The 26,437-nt window shown below is 43.0% G+C and overlaps 1 protein-coding gene across 12 annotated transcripts in view; it reads right to left on the bottom strand.

Annotated features, from left to right (window-relative positions):
• Window positions 1-26,437, bottom strand: part of UNC80 (unc-80 homolog, NALCN channel complex subunit) — a 197,555-nt gene that overhangs the window by 154,640 nt on the left and 16,478 nt on the right. For 11 of the 12 annotated variants that reach the window (XM_074968072.1, XM_074968080.1, XM_074968073.1 and 8 more), the window contains exons 4-11: window positions 23,950-24,248; window positions 20,229-20,352; window positions 14,870-14,943; window positions 13,947-14,086; window positions 7,935-8,196; window positions 2,533-2,667; window positions 1,448-1,670; window positions 476-616 (exon numbers count right to left, since the gene is read on the bottom strand). In XM_074968072.1, the coding sequence (XP_074824173.1) occupies window positions 476-616; window positions 1,448-1,670; window positions 2,533-2,667; window positions 7,935-8,196; window positions 13,947-14,086; window positions 14,870-14,943; window positions 20,229-20,352; window positions 23,950-24,248 (1,398 nt within the window). The remainder of the gene's footprint in view (window positions 1-475; window positions 617-1,447; window positions 1,671-2,532; window positions 2,668-7,934; window positions 8,197-13,946; window positions 14,087-14,869; window positions 14,944-20,228; window positions 20,353-23,949; window positions 24,249-26,437) is intronic. The other variant, XM_074968075.1, reaches the window with a different exon arrangement.

Below are 26,437 nucleotides of genomic sequence, written 5' to 3'. Positions count from 1 at the left end.
TCTATTTCTTGGGCCTTTAGGGTTTCACTTGCTTCCTTTTTTTTTTGAGCTTTTCCCTGAAATCATGTGGGTTAGAAATGAACTTTTTAAAAATAAGGTGAAAGCTGAGATTCTCATGCAATTTCTTGATTCCAGCAGTTGGGTCTTTCAGAAAACCATCAAATATTGTGAGACACATAATGAAATCACAGGAGTTAGCAAGATTGACTTCCTGCCCTAAACTTCTGTGCAGTGTTCCTGTACACTGTTAAAAAGGTGCTGTGTCCCACCCTAAAGGTGGGTGCATGTCCTTTGTAAGAGATTATAATGATAATCCTAAATAGGACAAAAAGAAGAAACAACGAGATATACAGAAAAACCAAAATGGGAAAGAGGGGATTCATCAGATATTAATCAATTAAAAAAATAAAACTATCTCAGCCTCCTGACGTTCACACTCCAGTGTGGTATTTGCTCACTGCTATATTTGACACACCTTCTTTGACGGTATTCTCTCCGTGGCTGTTTGAGTGGTCAGGCAAGTCAGCGACCAGGGTGTGATGAGAGTGAGAATGTCTAGCACTCAGGCTCTCCATCTCCGTAGCTGTGTCAGAACTCCCCCGTCTGGTGAACTTCCCTAGGATGAACACACCAAACAGACATTTAGTTTGCAAGTCTAAGGAACGCATGAGGGCTAGAAGTTGAGATGTGAGAATGGGGGATGGGGTTCACTGAGATTAGCAGGAGTCCAGACCTCACTTGAATTGTGTGAAACAGAGCCCAAGTGGAAAATCCTTATTGAGGCTTTGTCTACACTACCACTTTTGTCGGTCAAGGATGTGAACCCTTCCCCCCCACCCGACTGACGTAAGTTTCCCTGGCAAAAGTGCTGGTGTGGACAGCACTATGTCAAGAGGAGAAGCTCTCCTTCTGACAAAGCTAATGCCGCCCGTTGGGAGTGGTTTAATTATGCCGGCAGGACAGCTCTCTCCTGCTGGCAAAGTGCGGCTACACGGGAGACCTTACGGAGGCACAGCTGTGTCCACAGTGTAAACATAGCCTTAGTGTACATCTAGTTACTCAAGCAAAACTCCCATTAATGCCAGGAGTAAGGTTGGGGGAGGGTCATTCTCCTGGGACTGACTGGAAATATGTTTTGCCCAAGTCCTATTTACTTATTAGAAACAAACTGACCTAAACATGGTCATTCAAGGTCAGCAGTCAGTACAACAACAAGCTTCACCTTAGAAGCTGGCAGAAAGACTATGCCATTTCTACAACTGGTGTGGCAAACTGCAAGTCAGGGCAAAGGACATAACCAGCCATCAAAGGGAGGGGCTGTTTTCCCATGCCAGAGTGATGGAGAAATAAAGAGCCTCCGTTCCACTCTGCTATTCTTGGAACATTCTGGAGCAGAACAATTAATCAGAATACAGGGTTGCGATATTAATCCTTTCCCATCAGTCACCTAGTATGGCAGTTTGCCATCCTCCTCTCTCAATGCTGCGCCGGTCCTCTCCGACCCCAGAAAAGCTGCCAAAGGAGAATGTGCTGCGAGTGGGTGACACATCCAAATGATCCTCGTGGAGCAGAAAGGGCACCCCCATCCTTCGCTGCCGTTTTTTCCCAGTGTGGTGGAAAGGAATAGAACCCTTGCGCTCACGCTCTCGATCCTCTTTGCGGCTCTTAAACTGCAGAAGGAAGAGGAGAGGGGTTAGAGCCAGGCAGAGGCTATAGGGATTTCACTACAGTTAGAGGGGAAGGACACAAACAAATGAAGGACAAGCATGCAGAGCCCAATCCTAAATTTCCCCACTCTAGCCCTTTGTCTATGATGGGTATCTGCACTCCAGCACCACCCACATTTAAGGACCGCACCAGTGCACCTCATGTTGGGAGAGCAACCACACTTTGCTACGGGAAATGCTAAGGTGATGATTTACTTTCCTTGACATCTGTCTGAACCCATCCCTCCAGTTTTATAATTAAGACATTCTTTATTTCAAAGATTTTTCATTATTACTGTTGTTGGACCTATATTTATTTTCTTTTCCCATTTCTCTCCTCCCTTTTTTGTGCATTGGATTCCCTTGTTTGATTAATCTGTTTATTTTTTTATATTATGAATCTTAATTTGTTTGTATAACCTTCAACTCCAAGGCAAGGGCCTTCTGGGGGAGAGTGCTTTACAGATTTAGACTCAGATCTCAGGTGTAAAACCAGCATAGATCTATTGAAACTGATGGAGGTCCTCTGATTAATGTAATTTGCGGATCTGGTTGCAAACCACCGCCACTTAGGGAAAACTCCCATTGATTTCAATAACAGCTTGATATGAGTACAGATTTCATCACTGGGCTCATAGAGTAAATATGAATACATATATGTATATATCATACACGGACATATAACATGTCCATCGAAAAAAACAAATGTGTGCCTCATGTTCAACCTAAATATAGACTCAATGTAAACTTTTAACAGTTGTATACATGGTATGTGTTTTGGCACTGGATTGTAGATAAACCAAAAACACATTACTGTGCTACTCACCTTCTTAAAGATGTTCATTCCCATGTCTGTGGAGAGATCTGGCACAGCTAGCCTGCGCAGGTTGGTGAGTGACACCTTAGCAAAGGCCTCAGTGCTTAGTGATTTTTCCTCCTCATTGCACTTCATTGTGAGATCCTTCACTCCCCAAAAGAAGAAAAACATGCACAAGTAGAAATAGCAAGTAAGCAACTAAATCAGGGGTGGCCAACCTGAGCCTGAGAAGGAGCCAGAATTTACCAATGTACATTGCCAAAGAGCCACAGTAATACGTCAGCAGCCCCCCCATCAGTCCCCCCCCACCTCCCAGTGCCTCCTGCCCACCAGCAGCTCTGCCGATCAGGCCCTCCCTGCACCTCCCAATCAGCTGTTTTGTGCCCTGCAGGAGGCTCCGGGGGGAGGGGGAGGAGTGAGGGCATGGCAGGCTCAGGGGAGGGGGCGGGAAGGGGTGGAGTGGGGGCAGGGCCTGTGGAAGAGCCAAGGGTTGAGCAGTGAGCACCCCCAGCACATTGGAAAGTTGGTGCCTGTAGCTCCAGCCCCAGAGTCGGTGCCTATACAAGGAGCCGCATATTAACTTCTGAAGAGCTGCGTGTGGCTCCGGAGCCCCAGGTTGGCCACCGCTGAACGAAATCATCTACTTCAATCCCATCCAAGGACAGCTCCAAAGGAGAAGAACCTTAATTCCATCAGACAAAACTCCACTCTCACATTTTAGGGTTAAATATATTTAGAGATTCAGAGACGAATGATTAGTTCTAATAGTTTATCATTTAAAATGACAACATTTTGCCACTACAAAAACCATCAATGGCAGGAAGCAGTGCATTGGACTGGGAGTCAGGAGACATGCAGTCTACTCCCAGCAAGAACACTAGCATAGTGTATGAGCTTGGACAGGTTGTTTCACCAGTTTCACCAGCAGCTATGGATAATTATAATTATCTTCCCTTATAAAGTGCTTTGAAATCTATGACTAAAAAGTGATGTGTAAGAGGCAAGTGTTAGTTTCATGAAATATACCAATAATATCCAAAATACATTAATACAAGGGTTCTCAACTGGGGGACGGGACACCTCAGGGGGTCGTAAGGTTATTATATGGGGGGTCGCAAGCTGTCAGCCTCCACCCCAAACCCCGCTTTGCAACCAACATTTATAATGGTGCTAAATATATTAAAAAAAGTGTTTTTAATTTATAAGGGGGGGGGGGGTCGCACTCAGAGGCTTGCTATGTGAAAGGGGTCACCAGTACAAAAGTTTGGGAATCACTGCATTAAGCAGCATTGTCATCACCCTCTCCATCTAAATAATGTTAAGAATTACTTGGTTTGTACAAATACATACATTTTTATCATTTTATTAAACATTTTTTAGAGGCTCAGGCTTCATTAAATGAATAAAAAACAAAGCTGATGTTTGCAGTGAGCATCCTTAATTCCAGCAATGGTGCTCTGGGATATCTTTACTTGTGTATCTTTACTTACTGCTACCTTCTTAATTTTTTAAAAGCCTCAGGCCTCAAAACATCCTAGGCATCCACTTATCTCTAGGTATCCAAACCCCTTGGTGGACTGGAAACTCAGCAGGTTTCTCTCTTGAGCCTGAGTTGCTATAGCTATATGATGGTAAAGAAGGAGGTGCAGGAGGTGGCATCCTTCAAGAGAAACATAAAGCCTGGTCCTGTCCACTTGCGGTAATCAAAGATTGTTTGGCACGTGTCACAGGAGCAGGGCTGTTCGCTCCTGTGACATGATCAAATCCCATGCAGGTAATTCCATTCTGCCTGCCTAAATATCACCATATTGTTTCAGCTGGAGAGGTTACTCTCTTCATTCCGACACCAGAACTAGTGTGTAATGCTGCTGTATGATGTTAAAAGAAATCCTGCCTGTCACTCCAGAGGTGGCTGCACCTCAGTCAGGGGTGAAGTGATTTCTGTACAGTAACAGGTTCAAATCCTGGCTACTTTAGGCCCAGTCCTAACTTGTAGGTAACTTTACTCATGTGATTGATCCCACTGAAGTCAGTGGAACTACTCACATTAGTAGAGTCAAGTGTGTGTTTAAGTGTCTGCAGGACTGGGCCCTTGAGACCCTTTTCTCTTCATACTGTTTTCCAACTTTAAAGATCCCTGTAACCCCTACAGTTTTATGCCCAGAGTAGGGCATTCTCACTAGGGCATTCTCGCTACAGGTTCGAGGGAGTCATCTAAAGAGATAGATCTTTTTCAGGGAGAGAGTTATTTCAGTACAACGGACATTTGGCCAAATTGGACACATGGAGTTTTGCATGTGCTCTTAAAACCATCTGCAAATTTGACTGCAGATTACAAGTGGCACATGACAGAGTAAATCCAATAAAAAGGTAATCAGGGCTTGGTTCTGGTGCTGGGCACTCTCAACTCCTATTAACATCAGCGGCAGCTGAGGGCAATCAGCAGTTCCTAGGATCAGGCTCTTGGATTGCAAAGTGCTTTGGGATCCTTGTGGACGGAAGGCACTACACAAATTTAACTCAGGGTTATCATCACTGTGCATTAGTGATAATCACTGTACTATCTGTATTGGGGTAGTGAAAAGGACCCAAACAAAAATCAGGTCCCTACTGTGCTAGGCACTGTACAAACACACAGGAAGTCACCCTGCGCAGAAGAGCTCACAGTCAGCTATTCAAACAAACCACTGTATATGAATTGAGTTACACAGTCAGCTTTACTATACACTATGGGATATGGCCTATTTTGAGAAATTAGTCTAATGTTCTAGTTGAAGACTGGTTAAAAATGTGGTTACCATCATAGCCGATCATGCAGCTTCTCTAGTACACATAAGGTGTGGCTAATAAGAAAACCCACAAAATTGTTTAGAGGCTGTTCCTATATATCTTTTCTCCTATTGCCCTGTATTGGCCTGGCTGTTTAGCTACGAATTCATTTGTATTTCTATCAGCTTCTGAGTATTACACTTGAAACTCTTGGGTTTAAATTACCATTACATCTAGTCATCACAGCTTTGCTGTTTTTAGGTTTAAGTTTTTGCTCTTAGCTCCTGAAGTGTTATTGCAAAGCTGTACAGTTTTGAAAGCCCTCAAGGTTTTTATTTCCTAATTCCATCCCTATGCTGGATTCACTGCATATAGGTGCACTGCAGACTTTTCCTGACACTGAAATACTTGTTGACTAGAGTCACGGAGAAGGTATTTGTTTTATTCATACGCTTCATTCACTTGCCGTTCTGCTTTGCAACAAGGAACAGGACATGTCATTGATGGCATGCTGCATGAAATATTAAAATATATCCTTCATTCTATGATTCTATGATTCCCCTACAGCCTGAACTGAGATTCTCTTTCTCTAGATATATAACAGTACAACCATTTGATCAGAACTAGTTTGCTGTGATATGCACAGAATTATATTTTAATGGTATTTCACATATAAATAAATAGTCTGCATGACAGACATGCTAAGGCTTAGGAAGGTGGAAGAGGTTACATGGCAACCCCACATCTTTTCTATCCACTCTGTACTCCATCACTAAACCTACTTACTTGCCTGTTCCTGAGCTGATTTCTGTGCAGTTCTTTCTTTCGCCATGTCCAACATCAGTTAATGAAGACAAAAGGACCAGATGATAGAGAAGATGACCAACGTACCATAAAACCCAGTGCTGTCACTTTAAAAGTGTGGGTCTCTCCTATATTGCAACATGAAGCCCTAATGAGAGGAGGCCATGGACTCAGAACCAATTTAGGGCTCGCATTTTGAATTTGTACTCTGAGCATGGACGCCCGATATTTTATTCTGAAAGCTTGATTTTCTATTGGAAAAAAATAACTTGGGTTAAGTAAAAACAGAGGAAGAATGCAACTTGATGGGGCTCCTGCCAGAAATGTAAGAAATATGCTGCAAGCCTCCTTTTTCAGCTTAGCACCATAACTCACTCACTAGTTAACAATTTCTCAGCCCGCAGAGCCTTCCTGAGAGAGAAAGAAATGCCAAGCAGGCAGAAAAACAGAGAAGAACATGACTTCTTCATTTCTGTGCCTCAGAAGCCTAAACCCATCACAACTGCCTCAATCACTGACATACTCATGCATAATATGTTTACTTGTGGAATATTAATCAGCCACTAGATGTCGCTGTGTGCTGTATAGCAGTGGTTTTCAGCCTCCGGTCAGCGGGGGTCCGCAGACTATGTCTACAATTTCCAAAGGGTCTCCACCTCCATTTGAAATGTCTTAGGCGTCCGCAAATGAAAAAAGGTTGAAAATCACGGCTGTATAGAGCTCCAGACAGGGAGTGATCTCTGGTGAATAAGGGAGACAAAGCTGAAACTCCAGCTGTGTGGAAGTTGCAGCTGCTCTGTTTATTAAACACCTTCATTTTAAGAGGGACTCTGATTCCATGTAGCATGACAGAACGTATGAAACTCTGATGAGAAATTTCAGAGTAGCAGCCGTGTTAGTCTGTATTTGCAAAAAGAAAAGGAGCACTTGTGGCACCTTAGAGACTAACAAATTTATTTGGGTGAGCTGTAGCTCACGAAAGCTTATGCTCAAATAAATTTGTTAGTCTCTAAGGTGCCACAAGTACTCCTTTTCTTTCTGATGAGAAAGTCACCTTTAGCAATCTAGTCTAGCCTTGAAAAAAACTGCTGTTCTGGATGGAACCCTCACATCAATGACCAAAAGACCACCCCCCACCCCCGAAAAACCAACCAGCAAAGTAAAATACATTTACATTTAACTGTGAATAACCAAATGGATTTCACAAAGATGTTAGTAAAGAACAACAGAGTAAAGTAGTACTCAGAGTAAAAAGTACTTAAAAACCAGGTAGGACCTGAGAATGTGAAGCTGGGAGAGGCAGATCTTGCTATATTGCCAAGGGATCTCCTGTCATGTACAGAAACACTGATTCCAGAACTCCAGTGTGATGTCTAGCTGATGCAAATAACACATCCATCCACACTGCTGCTGTGTTGAGAACCTTTGAACAACAACTTTATTACTGCACTAGCATTTGGGAAATTACACGCACAACAGCAAGCGTACTTTGCTGTGCTCCAACCCCACGGTGTGCTGTTTGCTGCAACGTTTTAAAGAAGGTGGTCTTTTGTCTTGAGTCTTGTTTTTCATTTCAAGGAGAATACTGTATTGAGACTGTGATACCTATTCTTTTTGTTTCTCTTGGAATAGCAATATGGTATATAGTTAAATCAGACCTGAATGCTGAATTCCAGTGCAATAAGACTGTCTATGCAATCCACATATGGACATTTCCGATACTACAAGTGACTTCACCACAGTTCATGATATAATTAAAACCACAGTGCTGAATCACGACTAATCCTGCCATCACTGTAAAGAGTTACCAAGATTACTTTTAAATGAGGGTCTCTGACCTGAGTTTTGTGGGTGTTCACCAGAGAGGGTGCTGCTGCTACCATGGAACTGCTGCGGGGCCTGGGCAGGTGCATGGTCTCCGGCTCAGGTGGCTTCTCCGGCTTCTCCTCCAGCATATGTCTCAGTCTTTGTAGATAATACATCAGAGACCACTGTGTACCCTCCTCAGACCAGTGTGCCTGTAACAGGCAGCGCAGTACTGCCACATCAAAATAGGTGGCATAGCGAGACTTTTGGCAAGGCGGAATCACTAATGATACCCTGTTCCAAATAATAAAAGGAGAAGCATTAGAAATCAGCTAGAGCTAATACTTTCCCTCAAGGTGCAGAGTTCTGCCTAAAGGTTCCTTCCAGAAAGACACTTATGGCAGGTCTATGCTGCGATAAAAAAACCCATGGAACAGAGTCTCAGAGCCCAGGTCAGCTGACTTGGGCTCACAAGACTAAAAATTGCAGTGCAGATGTTCAGGCTCAGGCTTGAGCCTCCCCCACTTGCCAGGTTTCAGGGCCCAGGCTCCAGCCCAAGCCCAAATGTCAACACTTCACTTGAATTTTATAGCCCCACAGCCCGAGCCCTGGAAGCCTAAGTCTGCTAACCCCCCCCCGGCCCCGCCAAGCTGTGGCCCTTTTATTGCTGTGTAGACATACCCTTAGGGTTTGCTTTTCATCATTCACTCTAGGACACCACTTAATTAGTCTTCTTCTTGTAGGTGGAAACTATTCCTGTGTTACCCTCCAGTTTGGGGAACAGAACTCACCCCAGAGACCAACACTAATGATGCTCTATTTACTGGCCATTAAGAAATGGTTATAGACTGAGAGAGATAGAAGTTGTCACTCTCCACAGAGACTCAAGTGCACTAACAACTGACAGGCTTAAAATCCACCTGCTCATTAAAGAGAGAGTCTTAAGGTCTCTTCCACTCTCCTCACATCTGCAGAACTTTCAGCTACTTTCCAGCTACCAGGATGCTTAAGTAATTGATTCTGTTTGGGCTGACAGAGAGGTTTGAATCCGGGGATAAGGCACTGGTTCAGGAAAGCATCCTTGCTGAAGAAAGCACTTAAGCATGTGCTTAACTTTAAATCCCCAGTGAGACTCAAGCACATGTTTAATTAAGCATGTGCTTAGATGTCTTCTTGAACAGAGATGCGTTCCTAAATCAGGGCCTAAAAGCACAACAGGCCTCTACCACTTGCAATCAATGACTAAATCCTTGAGCAGGAATCAGGAGCAGACTCAAACCCCTGCTGGTCAGGCTGTAATGGGAGGACATGTAACATGTGAAGGAGCAGGTTACACAGTCAGGTGTTACTAAAAGAAATGGCAGCATGCTGGGAATGCCCGGTAAAATAATCACTTAAACTAATTGAAACGGATCTGGTGGCTCTCATGTGAGTAAGTGCTACTGCTATATAAGATGACCTCCCTTTTTGCCCCTGGATAGTAGAAAATATGACATATGTCACCTTTCCCTACAAGTTTCCTGGCTGCTTTTGGTGGTGTCACTTCCTGAATGTTCTTTTGATATGGTTTTTAGTGTGAAACATCCCTGGTATTTTTGTTTCCAGACTTGAATGTACTGGACAGAGAGAAAAGAATGAACTATGGGGTCTCAAAGGATGAGCCCTGGTTCTTCCACTGAGTTGCTGCTATCCATGAATTCTCACTCACACACATGCAAGGTTCTTTTTTCAGTAAAACTATCAGAAAGTATTAAATTATATTTTTGTTGTTAATCTTCTCAAGCAAAAGCGTAAGCCCCAAATTCCCTCTCACTGAGAATCTACAAACTAGGTGTGGTCCCAAAGAAATGTTTGCCCGTGATGCCACAATATTTGCTGGCAAAATTCTATGGTACTGAGAACAATCAGGTCCATGTTAAGGAATGGGCACTCCAGGCCTGTGCTTAGTGCCCCAGCACCTGGGGGAGGCATTCATATCAGAATTTCAGCTTTCATCAGAAACATTCTAGCCCTCATAGCTGCAAAGAAAAGCTTGGAAATCTGATTTCAGTGTAACTGATACAGTGATGTCTGCCCAAGTCTGCAGACAGCATGAAACAACAGCTTTGAGAGGGGTGAACTGTCCCATTCACCCCTGTGGGGAGTTAACTCCAAGGCCCATTGCTATGCGGGGCCTTGACCAACACTATCCCAGCAGAGCACTCACAAGGGAAGAAAAGCACAGCAAACCCACCCCTCACTTATACAAACACCCAGCAGTTGGGGTAAGTACTGGGGGACCCCCTTGCTGCTAACCCTGCCTTCTTGGTGGGAAGGGGGATCCTCTGCCATCATCACTCCAAGTAGCAGATGGAGCCATAATGCCAGGCCAGGGCAGGGTCAAGAGGTGGGGGGCCAGTGCTGTGGTGACCTTGAGCCCCACACTGCCTTAATGGGACCCAGGTGAACATGACTGATCTCCCTCTGTGTATGGAGATTGAACAGATTTGTGGTTTGATGTGCTATTTCATAACCTGGAAGATTTCTGGATGCAGTTCTAGAAGCACAATTGTGTGAACTGAGTACCTGTTGAATTTTAAAACTTTCCATAAGACACAAAAGAATCAATAACTGCCTCATGAATGATGTTCTCGTGCATTTGGGACAAATCACAACAGCCAGCAATTTTTACCATTAATATTGACAGGTCTACGGAGCCACATGAGGAGGCAGGCTTTCAAAGACAGGCACCCAGGCAGGATATCCATATCTGCATTCGGATACCCAGCCCGGTACTGAGCAGCCCAATCCAGGAAAACATTTAAGAATGAGTAGTTCCATTGACTTCAGTGGGACTGTGCTAGTCCTTAAAGTTACATACACGCTTCAGTGCTTTGCTAGATTACAGCTTAACTGGATACAAGACACTTGACAGAGTTAGGCTGCTGGTGTGCTGGGACCACTGCCTATCAGGCTGACCAATATTGTCTCATTGTTTCCTTGTACTCCCTATGCAGTCTGTCTGTATCCATCTGTTGTCTCTTGTCTTATAGTCGAGTTTGTCTCAATGAACAGTTATTTCACTTCAAGCTGGGGTGTGAATCTACTCCACAGTAGCCTGCTGCAGACAAGCTGCCCACTGGGGCTCTGCTGACACACATTAACAGTTTGTTAATGTATTTTGATCTAGTCCAGGACTAGAACGGTTAATGTGCATCAGCAGGGTCCACATGGATGGTCGGTCTGCGGCAGGCTACTGCGGGATAGATCAAAGCCCACCTTGCAGCGAACTAAATAGTCATGTAGACAAGCCCTTAGATTGTAAGCTGTTTGGGGGCAGGCACTGTCTTTTTGTTCTGTTTGTACAGCACCTAGCACATCGGGGTCCTACACCATGACTGGGGAGCCAAGGCTCTATGATAATACAAATAATAATAAAAATATAAGCCAATTTGAGCATTCAAATGTAGGTTTTTGGATATTTAGTTAAGTAGGGTTCAGCAAAAGGTTTGCAATGCTGACCCCACCTGCAATCAGAGTAGGTTGGCAGTTTCTTCCTGGGACACATTTGCAGATGGGGTGGCTGGGAAGGATTCATCTCCAAGAAATGTGTTCATTCAGAACTCAAAATGTTCAAGCAAATCTGCAGGAGATGGTTTGCTGCCAGCCTCTGTCAATGGAGGACACCATAGACTTCCTCTAGGTCTTTTTTAAAGGCACTGACTTTTGAAAACTAGACCTTAGGTATTGGCATATATTGCTTTATTCAGTCTACAGTTCAAATGTTTCCATTAATGCTGCAGTCAAGATAAACTGTGATTACAAGTGGGGTGATTTAAAAAAGACTTTAAATAAGAGAAAAAGAAAACAGTGATAATTTAAAAACACCTTTCCCACCAGACTGACATCAGGGCTCCCATCATACACCCTTCTCAAAACATTGCAAAGAGAGAAATGCACATGAGGAGAAAACAAAAGGGCCAAGACTGGATCAGAAAGACAGCCTGTACAAAGGGTTGCTGCACCACTCCAGCAGCATCCCAGAAAAAGAATTATCCCCAAAGAAAAATAAAATCTGCCCGCCAATATCTCCCAGACCAGCTCAGCTGAACGGACCAGCAAGCACAGAAGATGAAGCCAGGACTCTGCCTATTCCCACCCCCTTGTAGAAAGGAATAAGGTGATGCATCTTTCTCTGCTTACTCCTCTGCGATCAGACCCAAGGTCTGGGGGAGCCCCTATTGGAGCATAAGGGAGATATGTATTCTCTCATACTCCCTTACGTGGGCATGAACTCCAGTTCACAATCTAGCCCAAAAGAAGGATTGTTCTTCTGAAATATTTACCATTCAAGCCCTGCTTGCAAAGTCTATTTCCAAGGCAGAGACTGACAGCCAGCTGCAGAATAAATGGCTGGGGTTTTACTACTGCAACGGTTCCAGTGAAATGAAGAACTTCACTGAATGGAGCGGGGGATATTTATCCAGGATCAGAGGAGCAAACTGGAGGTTTGCTGAATGAGGTTCCAAGAAAACATAATTTAAAATCTTGTGCTTTGCTTTGAATTAAACCCTGTGGACATTTCATCAGGTACTTGACGGATAATTGCGGGGGTGAGTAGGTGGCATATTTTGTCCAGCCGTGGGCCCAAGGACAAAGGAATACTGGGCCGTTGATAACAGGAGTAAATAACATTTGTTTCTGAATTGCCTATTGCTTGGCAACCAAAACTCCCTGTTCAGTTTTAATTGATCAATGAGCTCTCCAAATGAGGAGACATTAGTGACGCTCTCTACAAAGCCTGTTGGAAGCTTCTTCTCCATAGCAACCACCAGACTGAGCTGGATAAACTGATCACCTGATTCAGTCTTCTAAAAGGTTGCCTGCTCCCTTATTTTTTATGGGTGTGTGTATGCACGCTGAACGATGGCGTACATGAGGAACAGTTTACATTTAGTAAGACAATACTCAGAAGTAACAGATGACTTAGTTTTACCAGGTAATGTTAATACAATGAAATAAAAACTCAGAATTTATATGACACAAAACCCACTGAAGTCAACAGAAAGACTGCCAACTAGACCAGGTCCGTAAACAATGCTTTAATCCACTGAAGCAGGTGACAAGATAGATCAATAATACGTATTTAGAGAAAATAGTTGGGAGTCGTTTTTGGATTCAGAGAAATTTTGAAACAGAGATAAAGTGTTACTGTAATGAAGCAAATTCTGAAACTCTTGAGTGTTTTTGTTTGAAATTTTCTGGTGCAACTGAACATGAGGGCCAACATTTTTAAAAATAGGAGCCTAAGAAAAATATGTTCAGATTTTCAAAAGTGCTGAGTATTCACAAACCCTAATGGGAGCTGACCAGTGCTCAGTCCTTCTGAAAATCTCCCTGTACCTTTATCTTCCCCAAATACGAATTAAGGAGGTTAAATTTAGGCTCCTGCATTTTAAAATCTTTGCCTAAGCCCTGCAAGGATGGCTGAGAAGAGATTTGAGAAGCTGTTCTTTTGCCTCCCTGCCAGCCAGCCTGCAGTAAGTGAGCTGAACAGCTGTATGTGAAGAAGGGGAAATGGAGGTAGCAGCCAAGCAGCACTAAAAGAGAGGAGAGGTACAGAAATACTCTGCCACACAGGCAAAGAGAATTGCCCAAAGGGCAGCAAAGACAGATCAAGCCCCAGAGGACATGCCCAGCCAAGGAACAATGAGCCTAAAGTTTGGGTTTTTTTTTAAATCATCAAACTCCAAAATATAAAAGGTCCTTGTCCTCTGCTCTGTCCCCATTGCTCTATAGTTGCTATCCTAACAGGCCAGCTGGGCAGTCCTGTAAATGAGATGGAATGAAGTCAGTGTGACTGCCACCATCTCAGATGACACACCGGCAACCAAACTGAGGACTTCCAGAGCTAAAAGCATGAGCTGTTAGAGTTTGAGCTGAAGAGACAAGGCTCTTTAGTTGGGACTGTAAAACTTATATCCTTTGGGGATTGGGCAGAGGGGACCTGTAACACACACTCCCCAGAAAGTTATACCAACATAGCTTTTCGCAGGACTCTGTACCTCGAAAGCGGAGGTCCTCTGTCTTGGGATGTTTGGGACGACACACTTCCATCAAAGGAGTTTCCCCGATGACAGCCTGAAACAGTGGCCCTGGGAGGCACAGCATCTGGCTGGGCTGTTTCACACACCACCTGAAGTCCCTTAGGATATTTTCAATATAGAGAAATAAGTTTAAAAATAGATTTGGATCTTCCACATTAGCCCTCTTACTATGTATTTATATATTAGTATTATTTATACTAAGATAGCATTGAGGGGACTCGATCAGGATTGGGGCTCCAATGTCCTAGACACTGTGCAAACACATGGTTTTCATTCCAGATAGTGTATAAGCTAAGGCCCTAATCCTATAAACTACTTCACCTGGGCAGACCCTTAAACCTACATGGAGTTCCATTGACTTCAATAGAAAGTTATTTGTTGCTTTCAAGGTCAGGGCCCAATGCAAGATAAGGCATCACGAGTGATGATATGTTGTTATTAATTATAACAGAGGATAACAGTAATTTGAACATGCAGTAATTTAGGCTGGATAGTGCACACCTTGATGGCTCCAAATCATCCAAAAAGGTGTTTTTATTTAAATGAAAATGGAGGGCACTGGCCCTCTCTTCTTAGCTCTGCCATGTGTCTTTACAATATTGATGATGGCTTGTTTTCTCTTTTTATATAGGTTTGTAAGCTTTATATTGATCCTTTGCCCTGAGCCCCAATCTCATTCTTTGCAGGGGGTAGGCCTTGAAAATGATAAAATCAATTACAAAACACACAATTCGATAAAAGCATTAAGATGCTTCGGAGACCTGCATAGTAATTGCAACTGTCATTCCAAAATTCCCTTCAAAAGACCCCATCAATTAAAAAAAAAAAAAAAAAGATCTCCCCACAGCTCCCCACTCTTGCTTGTCTAGCCATATGCCCACCTGTGTGTGTCCAGTGTCCAGATTAGGGGATTCACAAGCCAGGCTCTGGTTGCTAGTAGGAGAACTTCTCTTGGCTGGGATAAAAATAAAAAGAGAAATTTAAAAAATGTAATGCTCATGTTGTATTAATCAAACAAATAAGCTATTTGCCATTGTAAAAAATGGCATCCCCCGACTGTAACATTACCAGACGTTAGCTACACCTGTTGGAAATTATAGCTGGTTGGCAATTTGCTGTTGATTTTTTTTTGGGGGGGGGGGGGGGCACAAGAAGCGCAGTTACCACAAAATCAAAATTTCCTGTGGGAATTGCTGCCCCTTGCAAAATAATTTTGGTTTGCTGAGCTGAACTGAAACATTTCATTCCAAGACAGTTTGACATTAAATTGCGTCGGCCTAGTGTGCCACAGTGACTCAAGGGCGCTGTAGAGTTCAGGGGCTTCATGCTCCAGTTCTCTCATGGGTCGGGCTCCTTGGCCAGACTACTACTGCTGTCAGGATGCGCTTTCGTCTCCTCTCTGATGGAGCCACATGATGCATGGGAGTTTGTGTTGTTTCCGGGGAGAGGTAGTCTGGCCAGGCAGTGCAGCCCATAGATAAGAATGGGGCCATGAAGCATCTTAACTACCACTCCCATGAGGAACCATGGCAGATGCAACTTAATGTCAGTCTGACTCAATACGAAATGTTTTGACATTTCCAAATTTGAATTTTTCTGAACTTTTGACATAGTAAAAATACTGAAATTTTTCACAATCAGAGGGGTAGCTGTGTTAGTCTGGATCTGTAAAAGCAGCAAAGAGTCCTGTGGCACCTTATACATTAACAGACATATTGGAGCATAAGCTTTCGTGGGTGAATACCCACTTCGTCGGATGCACGTAGTGGAAATTTCCATAGGCAGGTATAAATATGCAAGCAAGAATCAGGCTAGGGATAACGAGGTTAGTTCAATCAGGGAAGATGAGACCCTCTTCTAGCAGTTGAGGTGTGAACACCAAGGGAAGAGAAACTGCTTTTGTAGTTGGCGAACGAGTCACAGTCTTTGTTTAATCCTGAGCTGATGGTGTCAAATTTGCAAATGAACTGAAGCTCAGCAGTTTCTCTTTGAAGTCTGGTCCTGAAGTCTTTTTGCTGCAGGATGGCTACCTTTAAATCTGCTATTGTATGTCCAGGGAGGTTGAAGTGTTCTCCTACAGGTTTTTGTATATTGCCATTCCTAATATCTGATTTGTGTCCATTTATTCTTTTACGTAGGGACTGTCCAGTTTGGCCGATGTACAAAGGAGAGGGGCATTGCTGGCACATGGTGGCGTATATTACATTTGTGGATGTGCAGGTGAATGAACCGGTGATGGTGTGGCTCATCTGGTTAGGTCCTGTGATGGTGTTGCTGGTGTAGGTATGTGGGCAGAGTTGGCATTGAGGTTTGTTGCATGGATTGGTTCCTGAGTTAGAGTTACTATGGTGCGGTGTGTAGTTGCTGGTGAGAATATGCTTCAGGTTCGCGGGTTGTCTGTGGGCGAGGACTGGCCTGCCTCCCAAGGCCTGTGAAAGTGAGGGAACATTGTCCAGGATGGGTTGTAGATCACTGATGATGCATTGGAGAGGTTTTAGCTGAGGACTGTATGTGATGGCCAGTGGAGTTCTGTTGGTTTCTTTCTTGGGCTCGACTTGCAGCAGGTGGCTTCTGGGTACACGTCTGGCAGTGCTGATCTGTTTCCTTATTTCCTCGTATGGGTATCGTAGTTTTGAGAATGTCTGGTGAAGATCTTGTAGGGTTTGGTCTCTGTCTGAGGGGCTGGAGCAAATGTGGTTGTACCTCAGCGCTTGGCTGTAGACAATGGATCATGTGGTGTGTCTGGGATGGAAGCTGGAGGCATGAAGGTAGGCATAGTGGGTTTTCGGTGTAGGGCGGTGTTAATGTGACCGTCACTTATTTGCACCGTGGTGTCTAGGAAGTGGACCTCCCGTGTGGATTGGTCCAGGCTGAGGTTGATGGTGGGGTAGAAGCTGTTGAAATCATGGTGGAATTCTTCCACGGTTTCCTTCCCATGGGTCCAGATGATGAAGATGTCATCAGTGTAGCGTAGGTAGAGAAGGGGCATGAGTGGATGAGAGCTGAGGAAGCATTGTTCCAGGTCAACCATAAAAATGTTGGCATATTGTGGGGCCATGCGGGTGCCCACAGCAGTGCCACTGGTCTGGAGGTATATATTGTCGCCAAATTTGAAATAATTGTGCATGAGGATAAAGTCACAGAGCTCAGCAACCAGTTGTGCTGTGGCATCATCAGGGATACTGTTCTTGACAGCTTGTATTCCATCTGTGTGTGGGATGTTTGTGTAGAATATAGAATATCAGGGTTGGAAGGGACCTCAGGAGGTCATCTAGTCCAACCCCTGATCAAAGCAGGACCACCAATCCCCAATTTTTGCCCCAGCTCCCTAAATGGCCCCCTCAAGGATTGAACTCACAGCCCTGGGTTTAGCAGGCCAATACTCAAACCACTGAGCTATCCCTCCCCCACAAAGTGTAGAGAGCCTTTATATCCATGGTGGCTAGGATGATGTTTTCTGGAAGATCACCAATGCATTGTAGTTTTCTCAAGAAATCAGCGGTGTCACGGAGATAGCTGGGAGTGCTAGTGGCATAGGGTCTGAGTAGAGAGTCCACATATCTGGACAGTCCTTCAGTGAGAGTGCCAGTGCCCGAGATGATGGGGCGTCCAGGATTTCTGGGTTTGTGGATCTTGGGTAGTAGACAGAATAACCCCGGTCGGGGCTCTAAGGGTATGTTGATTTGTTCCTGTGTTAGTGTAGGGAGTGTCCTGAGTAGATGGTGCAGTTTCTTAGTATATTCCTCAGTGGGATCTGAGGAAAGTGGCCTGTAGAATTTGGTATTGGAGAGTTGTCTGGCAGCCTCCTTTTGGTAGTCAGACCTGTTCATGAGGACAACAGCACCTCCTTTATCAGCCTCTTTGATTATAATGTCAGGGTTGTTTCTGAGACTGTGGATGGCATTGCGTTCTGCACGACTTAGGTTATGAGGCAAGCGATGTTGTTTTTCCACAATTTCTACCTGTGCACGTCGGCGGAAGCATTCTACGTATAGGTCCAGACTGTCATTTCGACCCTCAGAAAAAGTCCATGTGGAGTTCTTCTTGTGCTGTTGGTGGGAGGGTATCTGTGTATCAGTGTGCTGTTCAGTGTTATCTTGAAAGTATTCTTTGAGTTGGAGATGGCGAAAGTAGGCTTCCCAGATCACCGCAGAACTGTATCATGTTTGGGGGGCGTGGCGGGGCAGAAAGACAGTCCCTGAGATAGGACAGACTCTTCTGCCGGGCTGAGTGCATAGCTGGATAGATTGACAATATTGCTGGGTGAGTTAGGGGTACCACTGTTGTGGCTCCATGTGGCAGGCAGGATTTTAGACAGCTTACAGCACTTTTTCCTTTGTAGAGAGGTGAAGTGTGTAATGTTGATCTCCTGTCTTATTTTAGTAAAGTCCGTTTGTATGGAAGGTTGGTTATTTACTGTATTTTTACTGAGTATTTTTACTGTTCATCCTAATTCAGGATGAAAACAACTGTCAAGATGTAATTTTCCATGGGACCAAAAAATAAAAATAAAAAAAAATCCAATGTTTGCTCAGCTCCATGGGGAATGTTTTCAAAATGTAACATTTTATATGTCAGAATCAACCACTGAAGTCATGTTAGGGGCCTGAACCAAAGTCCACTAAAATCAGTGGAAAGAGACTCTCACTGATCTCAGTGAGACCCTTTGAGGAAGGACCCTTTGAGGATCAGACCCTTTGAGGAAGATACTGAGCTGAGATTCTGTGTTGCACCTCCAGGATGAAAAAATACTTAACAGGGTATAAGTAAGGACAAAGGCCCAGATCTATAAGGTATTTAGGCTCTTAACTTCCATTTATTTCAATACCTGCATATACCCTAGAATCAGTTGGAGTTAGGAGCTTACGTACTTTTGAGGATCTGGACTCAAAAGACATACAAGGACTTGGGGAACCATAAGGAGCTGATTTTTATATAATTTATGCTGATGTAAATAAGGAGCAACTGCACTGAAGCATGCGAGATCAGATTAAGATTTTACATGATCATCTTGGCCAGGCCTTTTGAACCAATCCCATGTTATTATAATACTATAAAATCAGGATTTGGGTTAGGAAGAGCATCTGTATCATTGACTATCTCTTTGCTACCAACAGTATGTGGCTGCTAGCTTCTGTACCTTCCTCATCAGCGTCAAGCTGTTGCCAAACATTGTCTCTACTTCTTCTTAGAAACGTATACGTGGAAACAGACGTGAAATTGTCAGGAAATGATCTTGCTTCCTTCTAAATTTATGCAAATATTGATGGCATTGAGGGGAAGAGTCTTCAAATATTGTCCAAGAGTTCAAATTATTCCTGTAATTTTAGCATATTCCACAAAGATAAAATCTACAGGAAATATTAAAGGATTTATTTTAATCTAAGGGACATTTAAAATGTATGGTTCAACTCCTCAGCTGGTGTAGCTCCACTGAAGTAAACAGAAACACAGTGATTTACATCAGTTTAGGATCTAGTATTAGACTTTTTTTCTTTTTCTCTTATATATAGGAAGCCTGTATGATTAGGCATCTGAGATTAAGTCAGTTGGCATTACAGTAGATACATGGCAGTACATGAGAAGTAGTATCAATACAGATTTGATACTTCTATCCTACACATTTACTTCCAAGGGCTTGTCTAAACACATACATTGTAAAAAGGCTTGATGTTAAACCAATTTAGTTAAACAAATGCAGGTTAAATGTATATAAAACAGATTTAAACCAATGTAAGAGTGTCCACACACAAAGTTGCACTGATTTAATCAAGATGGATTAAAATTGAACCTTTAGTTAAACTGGTGCAACTTGTATGGGTAGATCAGGACTAAGAGTAGAGAGACTAAAAATTGGGTAACCATAGCAATAAAACTGATTTATTTTGATCCTGGTGTAAATGGTGCAGCTCCCATTGAAGTTAATGAGAGACTCATCTTATTATGTCAAGATGATTTTGGCCCATTAGTTTTCATGGGAATTGAACTAAGGGCATCTCTACATTCAGCAGTTGTACCAGTTTAATGAAATAGGTTAAATTTAGTTAAAATCGACGCCATTTCTAAATGTAGACTTGGCCATGAAGAGAGGGTTTATTTTGATATGACACAAAAACAAAACAAAAACACAGGACTGCACACAGATCTTGCACGCATGGCAAATGGGGCTCAGATAACCATACCACAAGGAAGAGACTTTCCGATGCTTAACATCTGTGACTATGCAGCAAAGTCACACACCTGTAATAATGTTCCTGATTGGCTTTACCAGAGCGGTGAAGGCAGAAACCTCAGGCTGTCTGTGCTCCCACATGGGTTGCCAAATAACAAGGCCACTGGCCAGCCGAAAAGTCAGGTCAGACTCCTAGAAAGACACAATGGGATCATCATACCATATGTGGATTAGTCAGGCTGACACAGAAGAGCATCGTTTTCTGTGTGTGCTGACTGTCCCTCCTACTGCGACACGGACCTTGAAAGCAACAACAATGATCACACGCTGTTTGTGTGCAATAAAGGTCACTACTGTAACTATTCAAAGAAAGTATAAAAATACCTACCCAATGGTCTAGTAATAAAGCAACGTGGAATTATCAGTACAAAGCTAAGTAAAGGGCCTTTGTGCCTTTGATCAGTTATACCGATCAAAACCTGCTTTTTCCAGGATCTATGCTACTACTGAAAAACCTACCCACCATTTCAGCAAAATCCTTTGTACACATTATTCTGCTTATTGCTTTAGATCATATAGTATGTAAATCTTTCCTTTAGGCTCCCTTTTCCTACAATGCCTGCCTGCACAAAATGAGCCAAAAATAATAATTATTATAAAAAATATTTATTTAGGAAATATGAACATTTTTACAAATTATTACAAGTGCCAACATATAATGGTCTTATTATTACTATTAATTTTTAATTTAAATACCAAAATCATTATGCTGCAAAGATTTATGCATGTGTGTAATTTTACTCATGTGAGTAGCCCTATTGATGTCAATGGAACTATCTACTTGAGTAAAGTTACACATGCAGGTAAATCCTTGCAGGACCAGGGCCCAAGCATGCATGTACTTAAACTAAGTGGCTCCATGATCTGACTGCTGGAAATATTGTCCTTCCTCACCTTTTTCCTTCCCTACTTTTTGTTGTGACTTCTTTCGAGGCAGCTATCATGCCTTTTGTATTTGTATGAAAGCACCCAGCAACGCTTTCAGGTGTTGTAGAAATAAGCATAAGCAAGACATTGCTTTCCCCTGTGCTCTGTTAAGTTTTTGGTGGTGCACTGGCCGGGTTACACTGTAGTTGTATAATTATGAACACAAGGTTAATGATGTTATTTTGGGATTAGATTTTGTTTTTGCTGCTTGCCCTGAGTCAGAGGTGAAATGTTGCTGTATCAGCCCTGGAAGAGCTTTGGAAAGAACTGGGACTCAAAGATTACCAGCTAGAAGAAATTTGTGCCACCCTTTACCAAGTACCAGTAACTTTAGACTCCGGTGCTGGCTCATTTCTGCTGACTGGTGCGTGTACGTGTCCATAAGTAGCTGACACTCCATCCACTCCCTACCTGGTTGGTAAGGGGTGGGGGAGTACCAGGCACACATCTCCACAACGCCTAAGTCAGACTGCAGAAAGGCCATGCCAGAGGGCTGGCCAAATCTTACTCCTCTGTGCAGGCACTTTAGAGTCAGGATAATTAGTTACAACATATGCTGTGAGAGTTCAGATTCACAAAGGGGACGAGAAAAGGGTGGTGAGCTTTATGTAGTAGGTATCTGGTTAAACACAGCCATTTCCTAATAACTTACTTTCTAGGAATGTCTGATTGAGAACAGCCAATTTCACTTAAGAGGCTAGCCTTAAAACATTAAGGCTGAAAGGTAGCCCTCCAGTGAAGCTAAGGACAAGTGGCAGGAATCAGAATGTGCAGTGAGATAAGTCCTGATTACATAGTTCTGCAAAGCTGGCTTATACATCATAAAATAAAGAGAAGGACTTCAGCTGACGAGAAGCCTGCAGCTTACTTCTGACATCAGAACAAAGAAACACTTAATTTGCACCTGCCACTAAAACTATCACAGATCCTATTAATTAATTAGTATCAATGCTATTAGTAATAACAATAACAAATCAGTGACAACCCCGCTTCTGGAATTACTGAGCTGACAGAAAGGCATTTCTTAACCATGAATGAGAGTCAACCAGACTGAGCTAAATTCCACAATCCTTGCTCCAGCTCTGAAACAGTGAGGAACTCATGCCCTCAGCACTCACTGATTTCAATGACAGCTGCAGGTACTCAACACCTCTGATAATCAGGCCACTTATGTAGGTGCTAAATATAGATGCAGGTGCTTCACTTTGGATATTCTTGCTTTAGTGTCTTCCCAGTGCTACAACCTGTACTCATATCACTGGAATTACTTTTGATACTTTTACTCTAAGGTACTGTAGTTTTAGTAAAAGATGGGTGCACAACTGGTTGAAACACTGCACTCAAAGAGTAGTAATCAATGGTTCACTGTTAATCTGGGGGAATGTTTCTAGTGGAATCCTGCAGAGGTCTGTCCTGGGTCGAGTACTATTCAAAATTTCCAGTAATCATTGAATCACAGAATATCAGGGTTGGAAAGGACCTCAGGAGGTCATCTAGTCCAACCCCCTGCTCAAAGCAGGACCAATCCCCAACTAAATCATCCCAGCCAGGGCTTTGTTAAGCCTGACCTTAAAAACCTCAAAGGAATGAGATTCCACCACCTCCCTAGGTAACACATTCCAGTGCTTCACCACCCTCCTAGTGAAAAAGTTTTTCCTAATTTCCAACCTAAACCTCCCTCACTGCAACTTGAGACCATTACTCCTTGTTCTGTCTTAGTTAATGGACTGGAGAGTAAGCTTATAAAATGTGTAGATGACACCAATTTGCAAGGGGTTGTAAACCCTTTGGAGGGCAGGATTAGAATACAAAATGATTTTGACAAATTGGAGAATTTGAAATCAACAAGATGCAATTCAATAAAGACAAATGCAAAGTACTACATACAGAAAGGAAAAAATCAAATACACAAATGCGAAATGGGGAATAACTAGCAAGGCAGTAGTATTGCTGAAAAGGATCTGGGGGTTAGAGAGGATCATAAATTCATAATCAACAACGTGATGCAATTGTGAAAAAGACTAATATTCTGGGTTGTATTAACAGGAGTGTTCTCTGCAAGAACTGGGAGGTACCTGTAACTCTCTGCTTGGCACTAATGAGGACTCGATGGCAGTATTGTGCCCAACTTGGGCACTACAATTTTGAAAAGATGTGGACAAAGAAGAGACAGTCCAGCAGAGAGCAGCAAAAATGATAAACAGGTTAGAAAACCTGACCTATGAGGAAAGGTTAAAAAAACTGGGCATGTTTAGTCTTGAGAAAAGAAGACTGAAGGAGGACCCAATAACCATCTTCAAATATGTTACCGGCTATTACAAAGAGGGCAGTAATCAATTGTTCTCCATGTCTGCTGAAGGTAGGACAAGAAGAAATCAGCTTAATCTGAAGCAAGGGAGATTCAGGTTAGATATTAAGAGAACTTTCTAACTATAAAGCTAAAGTACTAGAACAGGCTTCCATCGAAGGCTGTGGAATCCCCATCATTGGAGGTTTTTAAGAACAAACACAGCTTAGACGAACCCCTGTCAGGGATGGTCTAGGTTTACTTGTTCCTGTCTCAGCGAAGGGAGTTGGACTACATGACCTCTCGAGGTCCATTCCAGCCCTACAGTTCTATGATTCTATTATGTCCATGGGACTGCTCTCCTGTGTAGGGGCAACAGGGCTGGACCTTTATTCTGCACTGTATGCTAAATCCAATCAGCCACTATTATGACCATTCGCAACCAAGGCAGAATCACAGTCTCCTCCTCACACTGGCATCACTACCTTACCACTCCTGACAGTTCTTCCACTTACTTTAATCCTGTGGACCAGAGGAGCAAACAGGAACACAAAGAGCTCCACTGTTGCCATGGAATTCTGAAAGAACTTCCTTCGGTTATTCTCTTCCTCTTCATTAGTGCTGCCACGCCGAGGGTGTCCTGGAGAGGCCTGGTTTTCAACCTGATGAATAAAGGCGCTACTGCTCCCTCCCCAGCTGGAGCCTCTCTCTCCTCCAAACCGGTCATTGCTGCAGTCTTGAGGAGCCTCCAGTAGCATCCAATGGAGGGTGTGAAGAAGCTTAGTCTCTGCTACGCCAAGCTTGTCCTGATGTCCTGAATGGAAAAAATGCAGCATAGTGGGTGTCTCTGTTCACACAGGATCGGTACAGTGGAGATTTTCAAAGCTGCATAGGGAACTGGGCACACAAATTCTCTATGTAGCTTTGAAAATCTCACCCCTGCAATTAGAAGTATCGGGTTGTTCCTAGTATGTCTTGGTTACAATCACCTGATTCAGAATGTTACATGCCCCTGCACATTCCCCTTGCCTGCTCCTTGAAGTATCACTCAGTGTGTGTCTGCATATGTGAAAATACAGTACTCATAAAAGGTGCTAACTTGACAGCCCTGGATCTTGAAACACTTCTGTTGATCCCCAAGCTGTAGTACTGCAAGCGTTCCTAGACTGTGCTCTGCTATCCATCCCCACCAGTATGCTCCAATTCTGGAGGAACCAGGCCAGATGAGAAAGTAGTTTGATCTTGATGAGCATAGTGCAAAGCTGACTGACATCAGTGGAAAGATTCTTATTGATGATAGTGGGCTTTGGATCAGGCCCTATGCTTATGAATTCATTGGGTTTTTTTTTTCCCGTTAAGACTGTCAATCTGTGAACCAGTTAGTGTCAGTTGTGGTGGCAGATTTTGTAATGTGGATACTTACCCACCTGGAACTGGACCAAGGCCAACAATTACTTACATGTGAAATACAGAACTTTCAGACATAAACCAGACAACCTTAAGGACCTAGCCAAGACCAACCTGGGTGATGCCCGATCGGCAAGGAGGCCACATTTTTTTTGAGATTTGCCATGCTGATGATGACGACGACAACAACAACAAATGACAACACTTTCAGTGCCTTCAAAATCTGACTACTATGGCATACGTCTTGCAGAAAATAAATAAGCTTGTTCAAGGGCTATTTCAGTTAGGTGGCAAGACTACTGCTGAAATCCATTCCAGTTCCTCTTGGATATGGTGACCAGATAGCAAATGTGAAAAATCGGGACGTCGGTGGGGGGTGATAGGTGCCTATATAAGAAAAAGCCCCAAATATCGGGACTGTCCCTATAAAATTGGGACATCTGGTCACCCTATTCTCGGAGAACAGTACTGAACTAATTTGACTCTCAAGATTGTGACTCCCTGTTGACAACAATTTCCAAGAAGTCACTCATTCATTTAGATGGCACCCTGTAATGCTGGGACGGATTTGATCCTTTCATGCTTAGAGAAGGATTTCATCATTCAGGACCTTTCTTCTCACTTTTCATTATCCAGCAGTGAAGTCAAAATGATGTATCTTACATCACATTATAATTATCATTACATTCCCAAACTGTGGGACCAAGATTTAACTGTAGCATTAAACAGAAAGGGACTCATGGAGCTTTGTTTGGGTAAGTGTTTATATAAAATACAAATCTCTTCAGTGACAAAGAAAATGTAGAAAAATATGAGCTAATATTTTATGAGGCATATATTTTTGTAGCACTAGTCTCCTGTTTGGGTTCCCCACCCCCAGTTTTGATCTAGTGTTAAAATTTCCTTTAAAAACAGAGAAAGGTTTGGTGTAATATCAAGTTTTTAAGGCACAACTCCAAATTGGAGAATATATTTATTTTAATGTCTTTTTGCATCTACCTCAATAAAAACTAATATCCAGTCCTACAGGGTTGGGTTTGTTTTTTTTTTTTTTTTTACAAGAGGTTGATAATTATTTGTATTATTTTAGCTGTGCTGAATTTTACATATAGCGTAGTCTGATTACTACATCTGCCTGCAAAGTAACCAAGCGTAAGATTACACAAACCCTTACATAAAGGAACAATGCTATTATAATTAATGTAACTAATCACATAAGTGAATTCTATCCACAAGAATAAAGCCATCAAGGACTGGGTTCCCACCATATTTTTGAGGTTGAAATACAATAAACAGGAGGAATAAGAGAACCTATCTTGCTAAATTTACTTATGTGAATAATCCTTACTAACACTAGTCGGCCCACAGACCTAAATGGAAATTATTTGCTTGAGTAAGGACTGCTGTGTGAACATGGATTTGCAGGATTGAGTCCTATACCTTGGAGAAAATGGGTATGTCTACACTAAAATATAACACCCATGGTTGGCCCGCATCATCTGACTGAGGCTCACAGGGCTTGGGCTGCAGGGCTATAAAATTACAATGTAGATGTTTGAGCTCAGGCTGGAGCCTGGGCTCTGGGAGAGTATGGTC

Source organism: Natator depressus, chromosome 11 (assembly GCF_965152275.1).
Source record: "Natator depressus isolate rNatDep1 chromosome 11, rNatDep2.hap1, whole genome shotgun sequence".
Lineage (NCBI taxonomy): Eukaryota > Metazoa > Chordata > Testudines > Cheloniidae > Natator > Natator depressus.
The sequence above is the reverse complement of the archived record's forward strand: the minus strand, read 5'-3'. Positions and strand labels throughout refer to the sequence as shown.